At 40.1% G+C, this 21,214-nt stretch overlaps 1 protein-coding gene across 2 annotated transcripts in view; it reads right to left on the bottom strand.

Moving 5' to 3' along the window:
- LOC146364491 (metabotropic glutamate receptor 7-like) overlaps positions 1 to 21,214 on the bottom strand; it is a 74,356-nt gene that overhangs the window by 17,140 nt on the left and 36,002 nt on the right. For both annotated transcript variants that reach the window (XM_084918243.1, XM_084918242.1), the window contains exons 4-8: positions 20,765 to 20,919; positions 16,125 to 16,262; positions 14,155 to 14,355; positions 7,543 to 7,682; positions 1,897 to 2,832 (exon numbers count right to left, since the gene is read on the bottom strand). In XM_084918243.1, the coding sequence (XP_084774369.1) occupies positions 1,897 to 2,832; positions 7,543 to 7,682; positions 14,155 to 14,355; positions 16,125 to 16,262; positions 20,765 to 20,919 (1,570 nt within the window). The remainder of the gene's footprint in view (positions 1 to 1,896; positions 2,833 to 7,542; positions 7,683 to 14,154; positions 14,356 to 16,124; positions 16,263 to 20,764; positions 20,920 to 21,214) is intronic.

The following is a 21,214-nucleotide window of genomic DNA, read 5'->3' as shown; positions in this document are numbered from 1 at the left end:
CGTGGTTTTTCTCTACGATGCCTGAATGGGCAAACACGGGGAGGGGGTGTCACAGGTGTGGGAAATGAGGGTATCTAAATGGTGTGGGCTTTAAGAAATTCCACTCCTGCTGCAAAACAACATTAGGTCAAAAAGTCAAAGGCATTATCAGCTGGTGTCATGTCAGCCTGGTATTATTAGAAAGCATTTGATATTTGAAAGAGAGATTAGTCATATATGACTGGTTGCGTGGCCACATCTGCACATGAAAAGACAACAGGGCAAGGTATTAGAAAGTGAGGATGCGCTCAAATGCGTCATGCTGAGACTCATTTAGCCGCCAATTGTATATTTCCACGCATATCTAAACACAAGCAATTACACACATGGCACTGATCTAATCCAATCCCCTAATTACACTATTTCTGTATTTTGACATTACTTACAGGGAGGTAATCATATAGGCATCCTTTGAGCCAGTAAGTACAGTTTAAGCAGTAACAGATGTGAGGAAAGCGGGCTGAAAACTTAAGCATAAGTCGGCTGAAAAGACAGAAAAGTTAGCATCCCTTCAACTTGACTTCACTGCAGCTTTTGCAAGGGATTTTATCAAGACATGCTCGGGCACTTCTCACTAGCAGTGGCTGGGGAGTAAGCAGAAATGCACCCTCAAAGGCCATTACGCCAAGCTGCTGCAGTGTGAACCGGAGGTGTGTGCGAGGCAATGATCCAGTGCGAGGAAAGAGTTAACTGCATAAGGGGGAAAGATAAACACATTACTGCTTCGCTAGTCGCCGCAAGTAACATAATGAACTCCTAATCGCTGCTGAGGGTGTAATTCATCTATGGAATCAGCAGCAAATTGAGATGAGGAAAATCAGCTTCTGATCCATCTCATGTGGTAGCTTAGCAGGAAGGATATTGAACGGCGTGCCTCTCAAAAGGTTAGGAGCAACACTTTCCTGTCAGCATCGATATTCTGTCAGTGGAAAACTTCTCCTTGGCTTCGTCTCGTACTCACGGGCCTGCTGAGAAGCACGCGCGTCCAGCGGATGAACGTATTTGTATTCTGCGCAGCGCTGGCCAGATAAGCAATGACTAGCAGAGAAGGTCGGAGTGTCATATTCTCAATCAACTCCAGTAGCACACAATGTCAACTGCTTTGTTGAGTAGAGTGCAGCTGTCAAGAGATGGAATGTGTTGAATCAAATTTCTATTTACCCCCTCATTTCTCTCTGCATTCCTTCTCCTCTTGGTCCTCATCATTCTCGTGTTCCACCTTTCCACCTGCCCAAACTGCTTGTCTCCCTCTCCAGAATAAAGCATAATAGTATATGTTGGGCCCCAGGCATGAGAGCTATAATAGCATCTGGAGCTGCCAGCATCCCCTTGTGTATCCCTCTCAGGCATTCAAGGATTCTGGTGCTTACCATCAGCCCTTCCTTTGTCTTTACATGTCTATCCCCTGAATGTCTGAGCTATGTAAATATGAACTCAAAAAGAAAAGAAATCCATAAATCACGTAGTCACTAAATGTATGTGTGTGTTTGCACGAATATGCACATACATGAATATGTTTGAACAAGATAAAAACGGGGCCAAAGAAATCCAACCATCCTTCCATCCTCTTCTGCTTATCATTATCAGGGACGCAGGGGGGCTGGAGCCTATCCCAGCTATCATACGGCGACAGGCAAGGTACATCCTGGACAGGTCGCCAGGGCTAACACAGAGAGACAGATAACCATTTTCACTCGCATTCACATCTATGGGCAATTCAGATTCACCAATTAACCTAACTCCACTACTGGGGATAGTGGGGCCAAAGAAATGAAAGTGAAATGTGTGAGGAGGGAGAAAGAGGCAGACAAAAGAGAAGTCTGGTGACAAAGAGAGAGAGAGAGAGAAATGACTCACCTTCTCCGCTGACTGTGCTGTGCCAAAGAAAATCGGGATGAAGGCCAGCCAGACGATGCAAGTTGTGTACATAGTAAAACCAATGGGTTTGGCTTCATTGAAGTCTTCTGGTACATCCCTCGTCTTGATAGCGTAGATAGTGCAGGTCACCATCAGCAGGATGCTGTAACCCAGTGAGCAGATTATCTGTAGGTCTGTGATGTCACACTTGAGCACTCCGCGGGCCAGCCTGGGGTTTATGGTTTTCTGTTCATCGTAGTCGATGATAGTGTTTGGAGGGTCAACAGCAAACCACACCAGCACCCCCAGCAGCTGCACGCAGATTAGACTGGAAGTGATAGCAATCTGGGAGGTGGGGCTGATGAAGCGAGGGGCTGTCACTGTCTGCTTCCCCTGCTCGAAGATCCGATAAATACGGTTGGTCTTAGTAAGCAGTGCGGCGTAGCTGATGCACATGCCCAGGCCCAGAAAGATCCTCCTGAAGGCACACACGGCTACGTCAGGCTTGGCAATCATGAGGAACGTAATGATGTAACACAGGAAGATGCCAGTTAGCAAGACGTAGCTCAGTTCTCTGCCTGATGCCCGCACGATAGGCGTGTCATTGTAGCGGATGAAAGTTGCCATGACAAAGATGGTGGCGATGATGCCAAGCATGGCCAGGAAGACGGGGATAATTGCCCAAGGGGAATGCCACTCCAGCTTGACAATGGGGATAGGTTGGCAGCTTGTTCTGTTGGAGTCCGGCCTCATGTCGTAGGCACACAGTCTGCAGGAAGTTTCATCGTACTGGTACTGGTAGCCATCGCAGAGCTCACAGTGCCAACAGCACGGCATGCCCTTTACTTTCTTCTTCCTCTCTCCAGTTTTGCAGGGCAGACTGCACACAGAGATAGGCACCTCCTGCTCTCCATCTGGCCACTGAAGCTCCTCCAGCTGGGAAAAATGTGAGACACCACAGGATAAGGGGTTAGCAACAATGAGATAAGCAAGTGATACCATGTGGGTATTGGTAAGCAGCTGTATTTTGAGGCAACATAACATTAAATTATGATTTTCCTTATTTTCTGCCATACATATACACTGCTACAAGGGTGGATACTCATAATAAACACGGCCAAAGTGTTTGAAAGCTTTTGCTCAAGTAATCCCCTGAACTAAAAGCCCCCTTGATGTATTGAAACAGTTAATAAGGTGTCTTATCGCATCATATTAACTTCTCACTTGTTGCTATATTCTCAAGCTTATGAAGTTGCATCGCAAAAACAAAGTTCAATGCAGTCTAAATGGTAGGGGGGGAAAATGTGTAGAAAAAAAATGATGAACCTAATACAGCACAACATCTTTCCTGCCAATTTCTTGGAGGGATTGCCTTTTCTAATACTTGAAAGTAATTGAAATCACCATGGCAACAGAGCCTACCTTTGTTCAGTGAAATAAAAATAAAGTGATGTGAAATGCAAAAGACATTATGTTTTAATACAGGAGCCAGTGAGGTATGAAATACGTGATGAGAAGGAAGGAGAATGGGATTTGGGATTGCAAAATGCTTCGGTTAGACTTTGCACAGCCATTTCTAGTTATGATTGAAAAGTGCAGTATACAGACACACTATCTGAAGGTCTAAACCAAAGAGGCCCAAAGGTGTTTCATGATTCAAGCTCAAACTATAGCTTCGATGTACAAGCCAGCCCTTTAAAAAAAAAATCCAAGAAGAAATAGATTTTTTAAGACTCTTACATATTTTGCTAGGGAGTTAAAAAAAAGAAAAACTTTCAAAGTACTCTGAGCTGATCTTTTTATTTATTATGAAAGTGTACTGATCCGTGACTTTAAAAGAAGCAGAAGATAAAAGATACACCAACACGGTTTCGCGGCAATATCAGTCATCAGCAGTATCACAGAACTAAACCGAGTCCAACAAAAACAAAAGGCATTCGTATTCTGGGGCGCAAGTTTTAAGCCTGAAATACATCAATGTGTCGAGGTGTATAGAGCAACATAACAATCACATGTTGTAAGACTGTACATGAAAATGAAGAGGGATTGAATTTAGTGATTATTTTGTAGCGTGCTTTGATGTTAAGTGTATTCATGACTTAAAGACTCCCTGTCGAGTTTCTGACTTCCTTGTTGTTGCGTGTCCTCATTTTGTTTGTCTCAAGTGTACTCATAAAGACACACACCAATATGCATGTGTAGTTTAGCCGACGTGTTCCCACTGTTTCGCTTATCCGGTGCAGATGATGGCAAAGAAGACAATTGGTTGTTTAAGGGAGATGCACATACATTACAGACTTTTTTCTCCTGGCCCTTTATGGGGCTTCAGGGTTCGCCATAACTGTGCCAGAAATCATGCGATTACTTCCAGAGTCACAATTTTGACTGCTTAAGTGCTTTCGCACTGAGAAGTAAGGCTAAATGCAGTGCATCACATTTTCCTGGCTCGTGCAATCATAACTGTCAAAATTAGAGTGTGTAGAACTGCACACATCTCACACTCAATGGCTGTCAGCTTGGCCATCCAACAGCTTTTAACGAGAAAGCTCGTGAGTACTGACGCCAGTGCAGAGCGAGCTAACAATGAAAGATTTACTAGATTTACTTTTTTTTAGGCATTGACTTTGCTGGTGTTATGGTATTGATGGTGTTAAAATGGTTTTCTTCACTGTAGAAGAAGTTAGTACTATGTTTGGTTAAATGCTCAACTTGTGAGCGCTATCGAGACAGTCATAGTTAAATGCTGCCGTTGTCATTTCCCATAATTTCGCGACACCTTCCTGTCAAATTAATTCTCTCAACATATTTTCCTTTTTTTGTGGTTTGTTTTTTTAAACCATTTGATCAACAAGAATGTGTTTCATGCTTGACTTAATAAGATAATAATATCTGCATTACAATGAGGGTGATTATCACTGACGTGCCATTTATTAGACTTCAGTGATACACACAGTGCGTTTTAGTCCGTCGGACTGAATGTTTGTTTTTACAGAAAATCTCTACACGGCAGCATCAAAGACCAGCAACATTTAGGAAAAAATTAGCTGTTTTTTTCTTATTTACTTATTTATTTTTGGCTCACCTGCTCATTAAATATGAAGATCGAGCCTGCAGCCTGTTATCTTAACTTAAACCAGAGACATCACATCTAATACTTATGTGACTGCCAGACTTAAGGAAAACACAAGAAATCCTTCATCATCCGCAAACATCAATTTATCAAATGTACCATTACTTTTCTTTTTTTGTAAGATTTAGAGAAACAAGATATAATGAGACAGTTAGTGAAATCTTTTTTTTTGTCCTTGCTTCCTGCAGCTCAAACATTTCTAAGGAAATATTTTGACATTTTTGAAAATACACTATTTGTTGCAGTCTTTCTGTAGACTCAAATGGGCTTTAACATATCAACAAAACAAAAAACACTTGTTACAAACTTCAAACACTTATGGCTTTACAGTCAGACTCTTTAAGATTAACATGGATTGGTTTGAAAAAATTGCACCAGGTGCAAATACCATCACATATGACATGAGTCTGGCATCACCTCAGGTGATAGCATCACCTCCTCCACATGTGGCAACTGCCATTAATTGCACATGCAGATATGCACCCCGCTCGCACACAAACGCGCACTCTCACACAGCTGTAGTGTGTTTATGATGTGTGCACCTGTATGACGAATGTGTTGTTTCTGTGCTGTCTGGGTAGATTATCATCTGCCATTTATCTGAGGGCATGAAGGTGCCACTTGTTATTTGGACAATGAATGGTGCTCTCTGGAAAACCTCCCGATTACACACAGTGTGGAAACAGTAATGAGACCAACAGCTCTGTTGCCATGGAGACCAGAAACAAGATTTTTGACACCTTGGACTTGCTATGGAGGCTGCTATTTGGGTTTTGTTTTATTTGTTAATTTTACAGTTAATTTGAGTTTCTGTGAGCCGGAACAGCATCGCATTGAATTTCTTTATTGATCATCGCAGAGTGTATCAGGGTGCTCATTCCAACAAAACCTTTAAATTAGACGGCGCTTACAGAACGCAGTAACACCTTCTTTTCTTTTTTTTTCTGCATTAGGATATAATTGTATTGTAACAGCATTTGGTTTGTAATCACACTAAAACAGAACGAAGGAGAAATCTCCAGCAGCAGACGTTGTTCCACCTGTTCTATCAAATGCATTTGGTTTAGTTTAATTCTTGTCATCCCGAGAACCATTATGCAAATGTTGACTCATCGGTATGTAAATGTTTTTTCCTAATCTGAGTTACAAAGAAATTTCAGCTCAGGTTTCATCCTATCATATGGTAAATGTCGAGCCATGTTTGCCTTGAAAAAATAAGAACTCATCAGTTTCTTTATTGCCCACATGAATCACCTGAGCCCATTTCTCGTGTTGTGACAGTGAGATCTATTACAGTGGCATGAAACCAACTCCCTGCACTTAAAAAAGCAGCTGCAGCCTCCAGCTTTGCACCTAAACCCTATATTAGACAGTAGGTGAATTTAAGTTCCAAATGCAAAATCCATGTTGCTATTCCATGGGTTCAGCTTTCATTTAGATGTGCCAAAAATGTCAAACAACTCACACATCCACATATTTTTAGATTAATATCCTTCCCTTTCCCTGTAACGCACCCAGAGCCGTCATACGGTTTAACTTGTACTTTCATTTCATCTGATAAAATGTGATCATAGACTTTCATCGTGTAGTGCAGGAAAGCTAGCGAGCTGCAGTGGGAACACGGAAGGTGTGTATTTCAGGTGTCACCTTCCAGCGACACCTTCTAGCTCTCTGCTGCCACAACACAGAGTATACGGACTGACATAAGTTAGCTTCCACTGTACACCCTCAGTCCTCCAGAAGATGCAGTGAAAGAATAATGATATGCAACATCAGTGAGAGCTCAGCTAGCTGGTTTTCTTTTTATTTCCTTCCTTCTTTTTTAATATTGAACTCCCAAATCGTGTTGCTTCTGATGTATTAGTCTTGCCCAAACATTCTTTCACTGGTGGAAACATATCAGATCTTTTTAATAACATACTAAATGTGACCGACTAAAATCCTTTTATCCCTTTTCATGCACTAGATTTAAAATAGTCTGGTTTCCCTGCATATTTTTTCTTTCCTATTAAAAAAGCAGCTTTTAGGATATTTGATAACTTTTAACAGAACCAAGTTTCAATTATGGTTATAAACATTTTTTTATTAAGTCTAAAGTAACTTTGTGTAGGACTTTGGAATAAGTTTAACATTTGGCTTACATTGGAGAGCAACACATCAATTGAAATGTGTGTCTGTGTTTCTCTATTTGTTGCTGGAGGAAAATATAAGACCTGAAAATGATGAAATATTGTCTGCTGGGTAAAGCAAACACTTTATTTTGCATGTTAAATTGCAAACGCTCATTTTCTGCACCTGAAATACATCAATCAGAGTGGAAGTAAAAATGTCTGCACCTGATTTGTTTCCATAGTTGAGATGCAAAAAAATGCACACCTTGAGAGATTTCAGTTTTGGAAAACACAAAGTCCTCGTGCTGTAGAATCGGCACCTACATATCCCTTATCATCACGCATGCCACCATTTGCAAACGCATGCCTCTTGTCTGTTTCATCAGCGGCTGTAAATCATCATACCCTGAGCTGGAGGTTCTCCACCCACTGCCCTACCACTTTATACTCTGGGGTAGAGGAGTTGGTCATCTGGAACTGGAACAGGTCATAGCGTCCTGGAGCATCGCCGTTCTTGTTAAACACAACAGAGGTGCCGGCACTGCCTGTGCAGAGCAGAGCAAGAGAGAAGATGCAAAAAGTGTTAGACGTTGGTGTGGAAAAACAAAAGAACAAAAAACCCTTTACCTCGTTGCTCCCGACTCCATGGTGGCCTACAAGGACAAAGCAAAGGAGTGTGTGTGCCTTTCTCTAAATATAAACCTCCAAAAACAAAGACGCATATCTTGAACCTTTGTGATAATAACAGACAAAAAAGGCTAGAAAGCTACTAAGCTCCCTACTGACCACTATAACACTTTCTTACCTGCTTCCTATTCATCATCACGCCTGCACAATGCCCACTGGCAGAATATATTCTCACATTTAAAACATGGTTAGTCATGTGGACTCTCAACTCTAATATCAAGAACTGGCTGCTGCTCCTTAAAAACAGCGCACACCTCCGCAGATTAAAAGTAGTGCTGCATTTCAGTCACACTCTGGTCAACAACTGGGGACGTAAGGAGGACAAACAGGTCAGCCAAAGCATCTTCCAGCCCCCATCCGCTCTCAGTGTGCAGCATCCAGGCTTAAGCGGGGCCCTGAAGATTTCACTAATTAGCTTCCAGACGACTGTGGACATCTGAAACATTTAAATATCTAAGGTTTTCCTTATTTGAACTTCTGCAGGCTCTTGAGCCTGTCAGTTATTTTAACACTGGTACACGTGTTAATGTGTGCACATTTTAATGCAAATGCCAGTCAACGTGAGTTCTCCTTTACAGCAGGGAGCGCTGAATGACATTAGCGAATAAAGGTTGTACTTTATTTCATACATAAGGTCTGCATTGTTGATGAGGTCATTTCTACCACCTCACAATGCAGGAGGGAATGAAAAAAACTGCTGCATTTCACAAGTCTGTTCACCTTGGCAAAGCATACAGTGGTTCACATGCACGGATGGCGATACCATTTTTGAAATGGGACAGGGGGAGTCTGATGACACTTGGCATGGGAATTAAGTACTTTAATAGCTCTGGCTATAATAAGTGAAGAGAATGGACCACGAGCATATGTCCACAACACTTTGGGAACATGTTGTTTTTTGTAACTAGAACAGAGCTTGTGGCTTTTGGATGGAAGGCCACCGCACCTTCTCCTTAGTTTTCAGCCAGAAGGGAATTTCATCTCCCTCCAGTTTTTTTTTTCCCAAGGACATTTGTCATTGAACACTCTACAAAAGTTTCAGGCTAAAAGTCTCTTGTTAAACAAGAAAGGCAGACGAGGCGAGAGAAAATCCAATTTCAGAGAACAAAATAACCAGCTTTTTAAATAAAATGCTGTGAACAAGCACCCAAATTTTCTTTTTGACTTTGTGACACGATTGTGTATTATGAATGAAAGTTTGTGGCCCTCACGGTGTCGATGCAGAGACACGAATCTCTCCCATTTTGCGGTTATGCAAAGTGACAGCACCATATATTCAACATTACCACTACAGAAATAGCAGCAGTGGAGCCATTTGACCCACTGATGTTTCAATTTAAAAGTAGAACACTAATTCATAGGCATCTGTGTGTCAGCACAGAAAATGAAGTGGGACGGGTGTTCAGAATTAATTCAAGTGTATTGTCAAAGGCGTTCTGAAAACTCTGTCGATATGAAAACCAAACCCAAACCGGGTGGGCGGCAGTCACTGTCCTGTCACTTCGGCTTCCACCAAACAGAGAGTAGACTTGTTGACACAGTGTATAAAGATGTTGACAAGGTATTGACACCAGTGAGCAAAAGCTGTCACAGGGTTAACATTCTTACTGCACGCCCCAGCAAAAATATATAGCGTGCTCAAACACACAGTCATTCAGTAAAGTCACATGCATGATTGGGCACTTGGCGCTCAGTTTCAGCTTCAGAGCAAATAATTAAGTGGCGTTTCTGTGTGCGCAGATAAAAGGACATTAGAAATTCATTTTTATATTTTATTGCCTGATATTTTCAAGGGAACAAAATGCTTTGTGTAGAATCCTAAGCGAGAATGCTGTCTATGATGAAAGATTTATGCATTTGCATGTGGCTCTGAACTAAGACATGACAAAAGTGTACTGCTGCTGTGCGGTGCAGAGCAGTGTGGGTGGACTAGGGATCCACTGCTGTGTTTCTCTCGCATCATTATTCTCTCCTTTTTTTTTTTTTCTTCTGCCTCTCATTCTTCAGCTCTGTGACTCCAGCACGGTGGGGAGATCAACAAAGGAGGTTTACACTTCTTGGCTCTCAAACACGCGTTAGCAGCGGCACACACACACAGGATAATGTGCATGGTTCCAGTCTAAATACAATAAGGGGCAGCGAGATATGCCTGACAGAGCACCAACAGAACAACCAGTTATAAAAAGGTGTGAGATACAACAGCAAGGCAGGAAGAGGCTGTGGAGACTGAAAATGGAAAATCTTATTTTTGCTTCACATGAACTTCTTTATTCGTCATTACCAAAATGAAATGTTTTCTAAGGCCAAATGACAGAAAAGTCAGCAGCATGAATCCAGATGGTTATCGAGGTTGGGCAACAGCTTGTCAATCCAGTGCATGAATCTACACTTGGTTAAGGCCTTCTTGAAATATTTATATTGCTCTGTCGTTTGCATATAGTCTGCTGCTTTAGTTCCACCTTAAACTCAGAGGGCTTCCTGCCTGCTGGAACTCTGCACTGCTGCCATAGCGACAGTGTTAAAGAAAGGCAGGCGGCTCTTTAGCCTTTAGCTCAATAACACAAGTTTGCTTTCACACTTTTTTAGTATAGAAGTATTTATATGGTGTAATTAACCTTGTTAAATTTCATCACTGCAATGCTTAGTGTCAACCAAGTCTCACATATACATACTTTTAATGCATCGGGATAATTTCAGTGCATAATATCACATATTACCCTTAATATTTCTACTGATATAATTTAATTTTCAATGTCAAGAAATATGAAGAAAATAAAGCACTGATTTAATAAAAAGTATTATCTGAAATCACAGCTTTCATACTGAAATCAACTTCTGCAGCCAGAGCCTTGCATTTTTTTCAGTTCCTCAGTGTTTACCAAAGTCTATTTTTAATGCACTGAATATGTTGCTTCATTATGATGAGCCTTGATCTTATATACACCAGCCTGCTGCTGTAAATACTCACTATAGCACCAAACATACATCCATCTGCAATTAATACTAGTCCTTTAGTCCCTTAAATATATGTAATAGATAGATATTTTCTTAAAAACATTAAAAGTTTGTAAAAATCGCACGTTTTCAGTGACAACAGTGAGCTTGGTGATATCCTACGAGTTGAATTTTTGCATTTCATCGTTTTTCAAAAATTATTTACAGAAAAGATTCTTTATGTGACGCCTACAGGTCAGAGTTGGTCCTTTTGGTGACCATACTACTTTATTCACCCACTGTTTATGTCGTACTTTTACACAGCAATGCAGGACAGGACTAATTTCTTCTGATACAGCAGCTATAGCACACTCAATCGTCCTAACACTGACAAATACAACCGGTATTGAAAACTGCAACAGCCATTTCACTGATGGTTAAAAAACTATAAAGAAGCAGAAAATAAAAACCCCATCCTCTGAATAGACGCATTTCAAATGCTAACAAAAACTGTTTGACGATTCCCTTTTTCCTGTGCAGCCCTCAGTCAAATGCTGCCTCCCAAAATTGGCACTCATTCATTAAAACTGGTTCTCAAAGTTTTGATGAATGCTTATTTGCAATAACAAATTTTTAAAGCAATTTAGTTTGGTCTGTTGTTGCCTGGATGATTGCAATGTGTCATTAAATGTTTGTCTTCGCTCTACCTTAGTGTTTTGTCCTCTCTCTCTCTATACTCTCTTTTTCTTTCCTCTTGTCTTTCCCTCCCCCCTCAACCGGTCACAGCAGATGGCTGCCCCTCCCTGACCCTGGTTCTGCCAGAGGCTTCTTCCTGTTAAAAGGCAGTTTTTCCTTCCCGATATCCCCAATATACCTATAAGTGCTTTCTTATATTTCTTAATTGATATGGTTTTCTACAAGATAGAGTCTTTAACTCACACCCTGACGTGACAGCTGATGTGATTTGGGGCTACATAAATAAACCTGAATTGAACTGAAATGCACTGGATAAAAAAGCAAAGAAAATCAGAGCTCTGTGGGAAAGAAAAAAAAGAAAGAACTGTGTTGCTCGGTGTATTACTACTTAAATAACAAAACACTGCATAATTATGGGATTGTTGTGAAAACTGTTAACTCTTCCCTAACACACGCCTTCTGTTTTGACTGAAAATGACATTGGGGGGATGGGATGTGACTGAACAAACAACCTTATTTGAATAGATAGAACTAACACGAACAACAGGATCTCTGAGCGAATAATGAAATGAAATGGAAATTTAGTCTGATTACCACGCTAGAAATTTAATTGTTCAAATTCCTGGAGCTGCACGTGAATTAATAACAGCACTAAATATGCGCTGCAGGTTCAAGGAAAATCAGAGGGTTGATCTCTGTTTTAGAGTAATGAATGCATTCATCTGAAAGAAAAAAGACTTGTGAAACTTTCATCTACTTTAATGTTGCAGTAAAATAATATGTGCATATTACTGTTTGAGTCATGCTTTTAAATAAATGAATCGAATGTTCCTGTTCATTTTCAGTTATAAGATATATGTTTAAAAGACTGGGTCTCCATCCATCCATCCATACATCTATCCATTTTCGTATGCTTATCAGTTTAGGGTCGTGGGGGTGCTGGTGCCTGTCGTGAGGTGAAGGGTGGGGTACACCCTGAACAGGTTACCAGCTCATATTCACACCTGGCCAATTTCGATTCACTAAATAAGCTACCATGCCTCTGGGCTGTGGGAGGAAGCTTGAGTACCCTGAGAGAACCCCCTCACAAGCTAGATAGCCTGTGGATTTGAACCTAGAATCCACAGGAGAGGATATGCCCTTCCTAAAAAAAAAGGAAAGGAAATACTGCAATCTTAGGTAAATCCTTAGTACAATGTGCCTTCTGAGTAACGTAGCCAGAGGTACACTATTCCTGCATATACTACACTGCAGGATTTTGTCATACTACTTAAGGAAAGTGACATTTTTATCTGGGTCCACTTCTAAAGTTTTGAGAGAAGATTATAGCCGTGCTTGAATCACTAGGATCTAAAAGCTAGCTGAATCTTATCTAGAACATTTTGTGAAGACACCGTGTACTTCAAAAGAGCCTTTAATGATCACAGGCTGACATGCATGCCAGCAGATTTGTAATGACAAAGGTTTCTATGTTTTAAATTCGTCTCCCAGTCTCTCTTCTTCCCTTGCTCTCTGCATTTTAGAACAGCTGTCATTAAAAGCCGTTCGGCATTAATTGTTAAGGATCCTCTGATTTCTGCACAGAGATGAATAATGTAGTTATTCAAGCACAGGTAGGCCCATCAAGTATCATATCGATGCAAAATGTTACATATCTGACACATAAAAACAGAGGAGGCAGCCTGAAATGGCTTTTATGGCCATTAAGTTAGTTTTTTTCTTTCTAACTCACATGATGTGCACACAAAGCAACTAAAATACTCAGGAATTAAGTGTTAATTAAAGGAACAGTCTGACACTCATATTTTAAATATGATTAGTCTTCTTATTGCTACAAGTTTAATAAAGTACTGACATTATTTTTTGTCTTTATAACCACTTTAACACATGCACTGCTTTCTCAATACTGGCTGTATGCTGGAAATGCAAATGTCCAACTGAGTCAGATAGGATACTAAATGGTCTTGAGTTTCCTTGGATAAAGTCAGTGAACTATCTAATTGCACTCTGGTGCGAACAGTACTGATAAATATGCAATAATCCATGTGTTTCGTCTCCTGCCTTCTCTATCCAGGCAGGTCCCCTCGTCAAACCAAAACTAATCAGACTTGATTCTCCCAACACTGCCTGAAATTCATGTGTCACAACTTTTAAAGTGAGAATGTAGCTGGACAGTTGGTTGGAATATAGAGTGAAAAAAGAGGAAGCTTCTTTGTTTTTGTCCAAAACCTACCAGCACCTGTAAAATGAACAATGCAGACCCTGCTTTTGCTTTGTTATCTACCAGAGACTTTCTATAGTCACTCCTCATGGCCTAGCAGTAATCCACAAAACCGTAAGAAAAAAAAAGACACACACTGAGAGGAACCTGGCTTTTTAAAACCACAATATGCTCAAAGATGATTAATCCATTAATGAATAAATGTTTGCACAGCTTCTCTTTCAGCTGATTCTATTATCCACTCGCTCAAAAAGAGAGCTTGAAAGATGCTGGACAGAAACCGCTCATGCTGTTAAGTAAGACAACAGCTGCAATGTTGATAAGTAGCTGATAATTGAATTTTGACATGGTTTACTCTCAGGTGTACAAGCTTTAAATGCAGTCCAAAATTCTAAACACTTAAGCGATACCATAATTGAGTTTGTTTGTCTTACCCACGCCGCCTGTAAACATCCGAACTTTTACAGCGTGTCACTCACCGTTGAAGCTGGTGTTGCGTATGTAGCTCAGCAGAGTTTTTCCCTCTGCTGCCTCCAACCGCGGACAAACGCCAGGATGATCAGGACATAAGTCCCGGTGCATCTTGTGGAGAGCGTGGGCCATGGCGTACACTGCGTCAATCACAAACTGCACTTTGCCTTCCTGCTCATACTTGGAGTCGATCCCGATGCGCTCCTGGCCTGAGGGAGGAAGAGGAAGACGAAGACTAAGAGCCAAATGCATTATGAACCATTAGACGTTACATTCCTGCAGCTCTCCCTGTCATCTCCAGTTCCTTTTTTCATTCCTCAATTTGCCGTTTGTTGTTCTTACTTCAGTTTTGATTCTGAAGGAATTGCACCTAAAGCGACAATGTGGCTCAGGAAATAAGAAAACACATTTAATTCCCAAGTGGAAGCTGGATCATGAGAAAGTGTTTATGACAAATACAGCAAATACATTTAATTACTGCAGTGCATTAGAAAGTAATAAGTGCCTAATAATTGACCTCATTTGTCCCATTGGAAAGGTGATGAAGATCATGAACTTTAGACTCTTCTACAGGGGCCCCCCGGCCTTTGATACCCCCCTCCCCCGGTGGACTGCCCTTTCACTGCAGGCTGCTGTAAAGGTTCTGCCTCGTCCTGCTGCCGATACACCGACTGAATATGTAATATGAAAATGATTTTTGTTGTTGTTGCAAACTCAATTGCATTTCAAAGGGTGAAATTATGGAAATTACAACAACAAAAATACTACATCTCCTTTTAATGATGATAATCATCATCATCATTATCATCATAATCGAAATATTCACACTCCTACTTAACAAAAAAATAAATTAAAAAAAAACCTGCACCATCAAAAAGGAGACTGAAAGATGATTTCCTCCTCAGTTATAGCTGCTCACAGGAGACCTCAGTGATGATAATTGGCAATACAGCATAAGTATATAAAGAATGCAGAATATTTCAATAAAATAACGAAGCTCAAAAGCGATCTGCGCTGACATTCTAGCCCATTTCTAAGAACATACATTTCTGCCCACACATGACCTTTTTGATTTTCTGAGCTCGGTACAAGCTGCTCAATGGACAGTCTTTGCACGAAAAAAAAAAGCCTGTTGTTAGTATTTAATATTCATAAATATCAACTCGGCTTGCAGTTTGAAAAGAGCCAATATATAGACATTTGTACAGCCATTTTCAGGGGAACTGAAGAAAACATAAAAGGCATTTACAGTCATTTTACAGAGCTTTTGTGGGGCTCACTAAGTGGAAGAGTATTGTCTCTGACACATGATAAAAGACACCAAACAGGCGATTATAAAGGGAACAAAATCCTTCAGGAAACAGTAATTTGTGTCACGCTGCTATTACCATCATCACGTATGCAAGCAAGATTAATAGAGCATCCCACATCACAGGCATCATCCACATGGATAATAGATGCAGTGCAATGCCTGTCACACCGTTGGCAGGCAAGTTTAGGTAAAATGAGCATGCATCACTGTAAGAAACAAGCCTATCATTAATACTACTAGTACTAAAGCAGAAGACATAGTTTTCTGTCACTTTCCAAGCTAAATAAATTACTCTCTGGCTCAGTTACTGTGCTGAGCTGCCAAGGTGACTGTGTTAAGGGGGGAATTGAGGGAATATGGGATTAAAGAGTTACAGGACATTAGCCACAAGAGGAGACAGTCTGCAACTGTAGAAAGACACGTGGTGCATTATTTTTCTAATAATAAACTCTGCCTGTCCTGCACCCGCTGGATAGAACACCTGGTGTTAGACTTTCTGGATACACAGCAGACAAAAAAAAAAAACCTAAACCCTAATTGTTTACCTGCAGCTTCAAGTGCAAGCAAAAGGTCAAGTTCGAATCAACCGGACGCTGACGTGGGAGAGTGAAACTGCGCATCACCTTTTTAGTGTACTGCAGAGATGCTCATAATTGGCGCGCGTACCTGTGCATTTTCGGCTGGTATCCTCTTTCTTTGAGGCGCTCAGCAGCTTGCAGTTGAAGTTTTCCTCCCAAAACTCAGCAAACCAGACATTCCTGCGATTGTTCTCGAGGGTGAGTGCAGTAAAGTATTCATCAAACCCTGGAAGAGAGGAAAGAGGAGAATGGCTCAGTTCCGGACCAATTACCAACCAATTCAGGGCTAGAGGAAATGTACTGAAACTTTTAGCTTGGTGGTGGTGGTGCAGTAGTGCTGGTTGCTAGGTGTAGGAACAACACTACTTCATCAAAATTTGACTTTAGTGGTTCCTCTTCCTCTCAAGCCCCGTGGAACTTTAATCACTTCTTTCATCTAGGAAATTACACTAATTAAAAACCAGGATGCGGAATAAATAACGCAGGGATAGTAAGTGATGCCGAAGCCCGCTTCCTCGGGCTACGAGGAGCTGTAGGTGCTGAGCAGGTTTTCTTCACTTCATAAAATTCATTACAACGGAGATGGATTGAAGGCGTGATATATTAACTTAACACATATTTCAGCAGGGCTTTGGTGCCTGTATGAAGAATCATCTTTATGAGAAATAACCTGCTGCAAACAAAAAAAGAAAGCCTGTGTGGTGATTTTTTTCTCTTTTCTGTGAAACTTTACCACCCAATGTGGGTCAGCGAAGCGAGCTGGGACAAAACTCCCCCGCAAGCACCATGGTGCAGTCATTTTTTACTGTTGTTTCTGAGCAAACAGCTCTATCTACAATGGGGTTGAACCAGTTCTGGAATTCTGAGCTGATATCTATGTTTAAAATAACAATCTGGCTAATCGCTAATGGCCATAGTCACGTCCTTAGTTTTGCTTTTGTTGTCATTTCCCCTGCGATAGACTGGTGACCTGTACCTCGCCTGTCGCTCAGTCGCAGCTGCGATAACCTACAGCCCCACTGTGACCCTGCATTGGATAAGTGGAAGAAAATAGATGGATGGATGTTATTTCCCCTTTTGTGCCAGAAAAATCCAGAAATTGTCGTTCCAAAAATATTGCTTTTCACGGTTTCAGAGTTTTTTAATTCTTCATAATGCCACATTCGAACATTTAAAATCAAATTGATGCAAAGCCACAGATAAATATCAGTCATTGCCACTGTTAAATGTCAGCATATTTGGCCGACAGGCTGATGTCGTCTGATATATTTTATAGCATCCCAAATGACTGGAGGAGAGCCTGAATTCCCCATTTTAATGTCACTGTGTATTCACTCTTTGTTATCCAGTCCCATTGGCTGAGTTGTGGGTAAAGGTAATAATGGCTAATCAGAGCTGAATGACTCAGCTGATTTTCCTTTCAAAGACCATCAATAATGCATGGTGGATTAATAATTTTCTCACTGCCTCCAGAGTGTACATTTGTCCTGGCTAGACCTCCCCTAATTAAGGAAAGCTTCATAAAACCCAGCCTTTCAAATTTCCTCAATTGTAATGATGAGTGGTTATTAGGCCTGTGACACTGAACAGAACTTAAAATAGATGACACATGCTGTGAATATTTCTGTGGTAAATTTTGCATGTCCTGGCAAATGAAGCTATATAATTCCCTTGTTCGCTTCCATTTTCTTCAGGGCAGACTTCTTCAAACTGCAGTTTTAAAGAATAACAGAGTCGTTAATGACATTTCATTTAGACATTAATGATATAAAATGTTAAAATAGTCCAAAAAAAGAATTGTGTACCATTAAGGTTTTTCTCAAAACCACCATTAAGCATCGCTTTTGATAACGAGGCAGTGCTTCTGTAATAATTTTAATACCTGTGATGACTTCCAGAGATGACAAAGTTTACAGTCACTTATTTCTGTGTTCGAGAAAAAAAAAAAGTCATTTTATTCTAACTGACGTTAGTTTGGTCTTTTGCAATCCACAGCCAAAGATGGGAACAAGGACACGCTGGTTCTCTGCAGGATGTCAAAAGTCATTCAGAGAGATGTAGGAAATTGTTTGCTGAAGCAGAAATACATGATGCAGAGGGAGGTGAAGTGGGTAGAAAGAAAGTAAATAAAAATATGTCCTTGTTCTTAATAGTCTTTGAAGATTGCAGATTTTTGATCAATATATGTTCAATGATGTTTAAGGATTTCTACAGCATACTTTTTTCACTGCAATCTAATCTGCTGGATGACACGACTGTTAAACGTGAAAGCAATCGTTCACTTTGATCAAACAACAAAGAACTATGATTCTGGAGCATTTTAAGATTTTCTCAGCTCATTACTTGGGTTTTATTATTTTCAATATTGACTTTTGCCTTTGAAGATGAATTCATTTTCATTAAAAACAACAATACACTACCTGTGAGGCACCCAGGAGTACTCGTGCAGCCGTTAGCAACTAGTGATTGAACACTGAACCAACCTTAGAGCCATGATCCTAGAAAAAGGCAATATGCACCATCTGAACTTAATAAGGTTTCACCTTTATGTGACAGAACAGCAAAGACGAGACAGGAAAGTGGGGAAAAATGTACAGCCAAGGGCCCGGGTCAGAGCCTGCAGCACATGGTCATTTGCCCAACCTGGTTAAATGGCACAAGGGATATGTATATGTTATATGAATATGTATAATACACTGTGATAAAACAATAAAAAAAATTATTGGACCACCATTAAATGTAAGATTTACACCACAGTTGTCCTAAATTAACAGTACTGGTAATTACCCAAATAATTTTTTCATGTTTCTGTGATGGTTAATCTTGCAGCATGTGCAAGCTCTTTAATCAAAATGATATTTTTAAAGCTGAAATATAATTATTGTTGTTATCCATTCATTTTCAAATTTCCTGTTTAACAAAAAGTCTGTAAAAAAAAAATGTAAATCACATTTTGTTTTGATTATGTTGCCAAATTACAGTTATTTACTTCCATTCCTGAATAGAGAAATTAGTTTTGAATATTATGCTTGATTAATTTCTGATGTTTCAGAGAAGTCCAGTGTGCCGGCTCAAATTTGGCTTTATTTTTTGCCAAATATATAATAATAGAATTTTTAGTGTTTTGGACACGTTTTTGACAGAGTTCTAAAATATTTGTGTTTTCTTGTTTTTACGACAGGGGGTCCAATAAATGTGTTAAGTGCTGTATGTGTTTCAGAATGTTTCAGTCAGTAGCTAATGCATTTTTTTAATCTGCCAAACCGTAATCATTTACTCCGTAATATAGCAGTCAACATGTTTGCCTCACATGTAAAAGATCCCAGATTCAAGACTGAGAACAGACACAAACTGGGGGGAGGGTGACAAGCTAGTGTAAACCCCTGTAAAATGGGAGGTTGTCAAACAGTAACCTCAGAAAGGATTTCTTTCACCATCAACAAATAACATATTACATATTGCACAGCACAACCTTAACTGGAAATCCTGAAATACGCCCTGTTGTGAAGCTATTGTTTCAAACAGCTACAAGGATAAATGTGCAGGCTGCGCCACCTTTAGTTTTCCAAGACCTTATGGATAAATGGGAAAGGGGCTCTTTCTGTCACAATCAATGATAGTGAATGAGAATATATATATGGATATGCTAAATCAATTTCAGTGTGTAATAGTGCCAGAGCAGTACAGTTCAATATGTTATACAGAATGCATATATCTCCCAACTGTAGACGTAATTTCCTCCCCAATTTTTCACCAATGTGCCTGAAATGCAAGAGAGAAATTGGCACCTTAACTCATCTCCTTTGGTCATGTCATAAGCTGCAAAAACACCATTCTAATGTATTATCAGACAGAATATATACTGGGGCTGAAAATGGAGATGGACCAAAGTCTGTTATTTTAGGTCTCCCTGGTAGATTCATCCTAATGAGAAAGAGAGGATTGTACTGTATTCTTGCTTATTCTGAAAGGAAGAACCTCTTACTGAAGTAGATTAGTGAGAAAGAACCATGTATTAAAGGTTGGCATAGAGTGTCGTTAGAATATCTCACAAGCATATCACATTCAAAAGCAGACCAATTTGGAAAACCTATTTGAACTACTCGAGACCTAATGTATCTACCATCTGGCTGCAGAGTTTGTTTGCTAGTTTCTTTTCTAAATGTTCTGATAAATGAAGACTGATTGTTGTAATTTTTGAGAAGCTAGGATGATGAGTTCTGTTTGTGGTTTACTCACATAAACGTCTTTGTTTATAGATTTCAGAATGGATCCATCCTTTTACTATAAAACTGAAAAAACCGAACATATTTTTGAGAAAAATTTGAGGGTTAAGTGTTTAAAATCAAATGCATGAATCCAACGTCTCCTGGTGAGCACTTTAAAATAAGGGCGAAGCTGAAAGTACTTATTCCAATCCTAAACTAATGAATGAATTTAAATTTACTTGATAACCAAAAATAAAGGCTTCCTGTGAACACCATTGTTTTCTTATATTGGCCTGCTGTGTAAACTGTTGGCTAATTTATGCCTCATAAACTCAACAGGTAACAATGACAGCATTGTATTCACAGTATTTAGATTGATATCTTACTTTCTTGTTTTTAGCATTGTTGGCTTTGAACTGATGAACAAATTAATCAAGCGGAGGAAAAAACACCCTTAATGAGCGAAGAAACGTAACAAAAGATCCGGTGAAGACTGTAATGTGAATATCTGTGTGCCAACCTTTAATGGACGAGCGTTTCGGCAGTATAGTGATTGCTCCCACTGCTACATCCTCAAACTGGTTGATCGGGCTGCTTTTGGACCCCCAGCTGTCAGATCCAATCCACAGGAAATGGCCCACCTGATTGGCTCTCTTGGTGGCATTGAGAACTCCCCTGCAAGAACATTCATGTTCATTAGGAGAAAGCAAAAAAGGCATGTGTAATCTAATATCTATTACACAGAGCATCAGCCAGCTTTAAGGAGCTGTTTGGACATTACAGCCATCTCATGCACAGTTCTCCGGTTTATCTCATTAAACCTGAGACGACAGCTGTTTTGTGGGTACGTGTTTGTCTGTTACTTAAAGAAAACAGACATTTTTCCTGTCTGTTTTCCTTTTTCCTTCACTTTCACATCCACTTTTTAGTCGTTCGAGCTGAATTTGCAGTTACCACAGTAAATGTTTGA

The sequence above is a fragment of the Perissodus microlepis genome, chromosome 20, assembly GCF_051167445.1.
Source record: "Perissodus microlepis isolate ML-2025 ecotype Zambia chromosome 20, ASM5116744v1, whole genome shotgun sequence".
NCBI classification, from domain to species: Eukaryota; Metazoa; Chordata; class Actinopteri; order Cichliformes; family Cichlidae; genus Perissodus; species Perissodus microlepis.
Note: the sequence above shows the minus strand (reverse complement) of the source record. Positions and strands in the feature narration are given on the sequence as shown.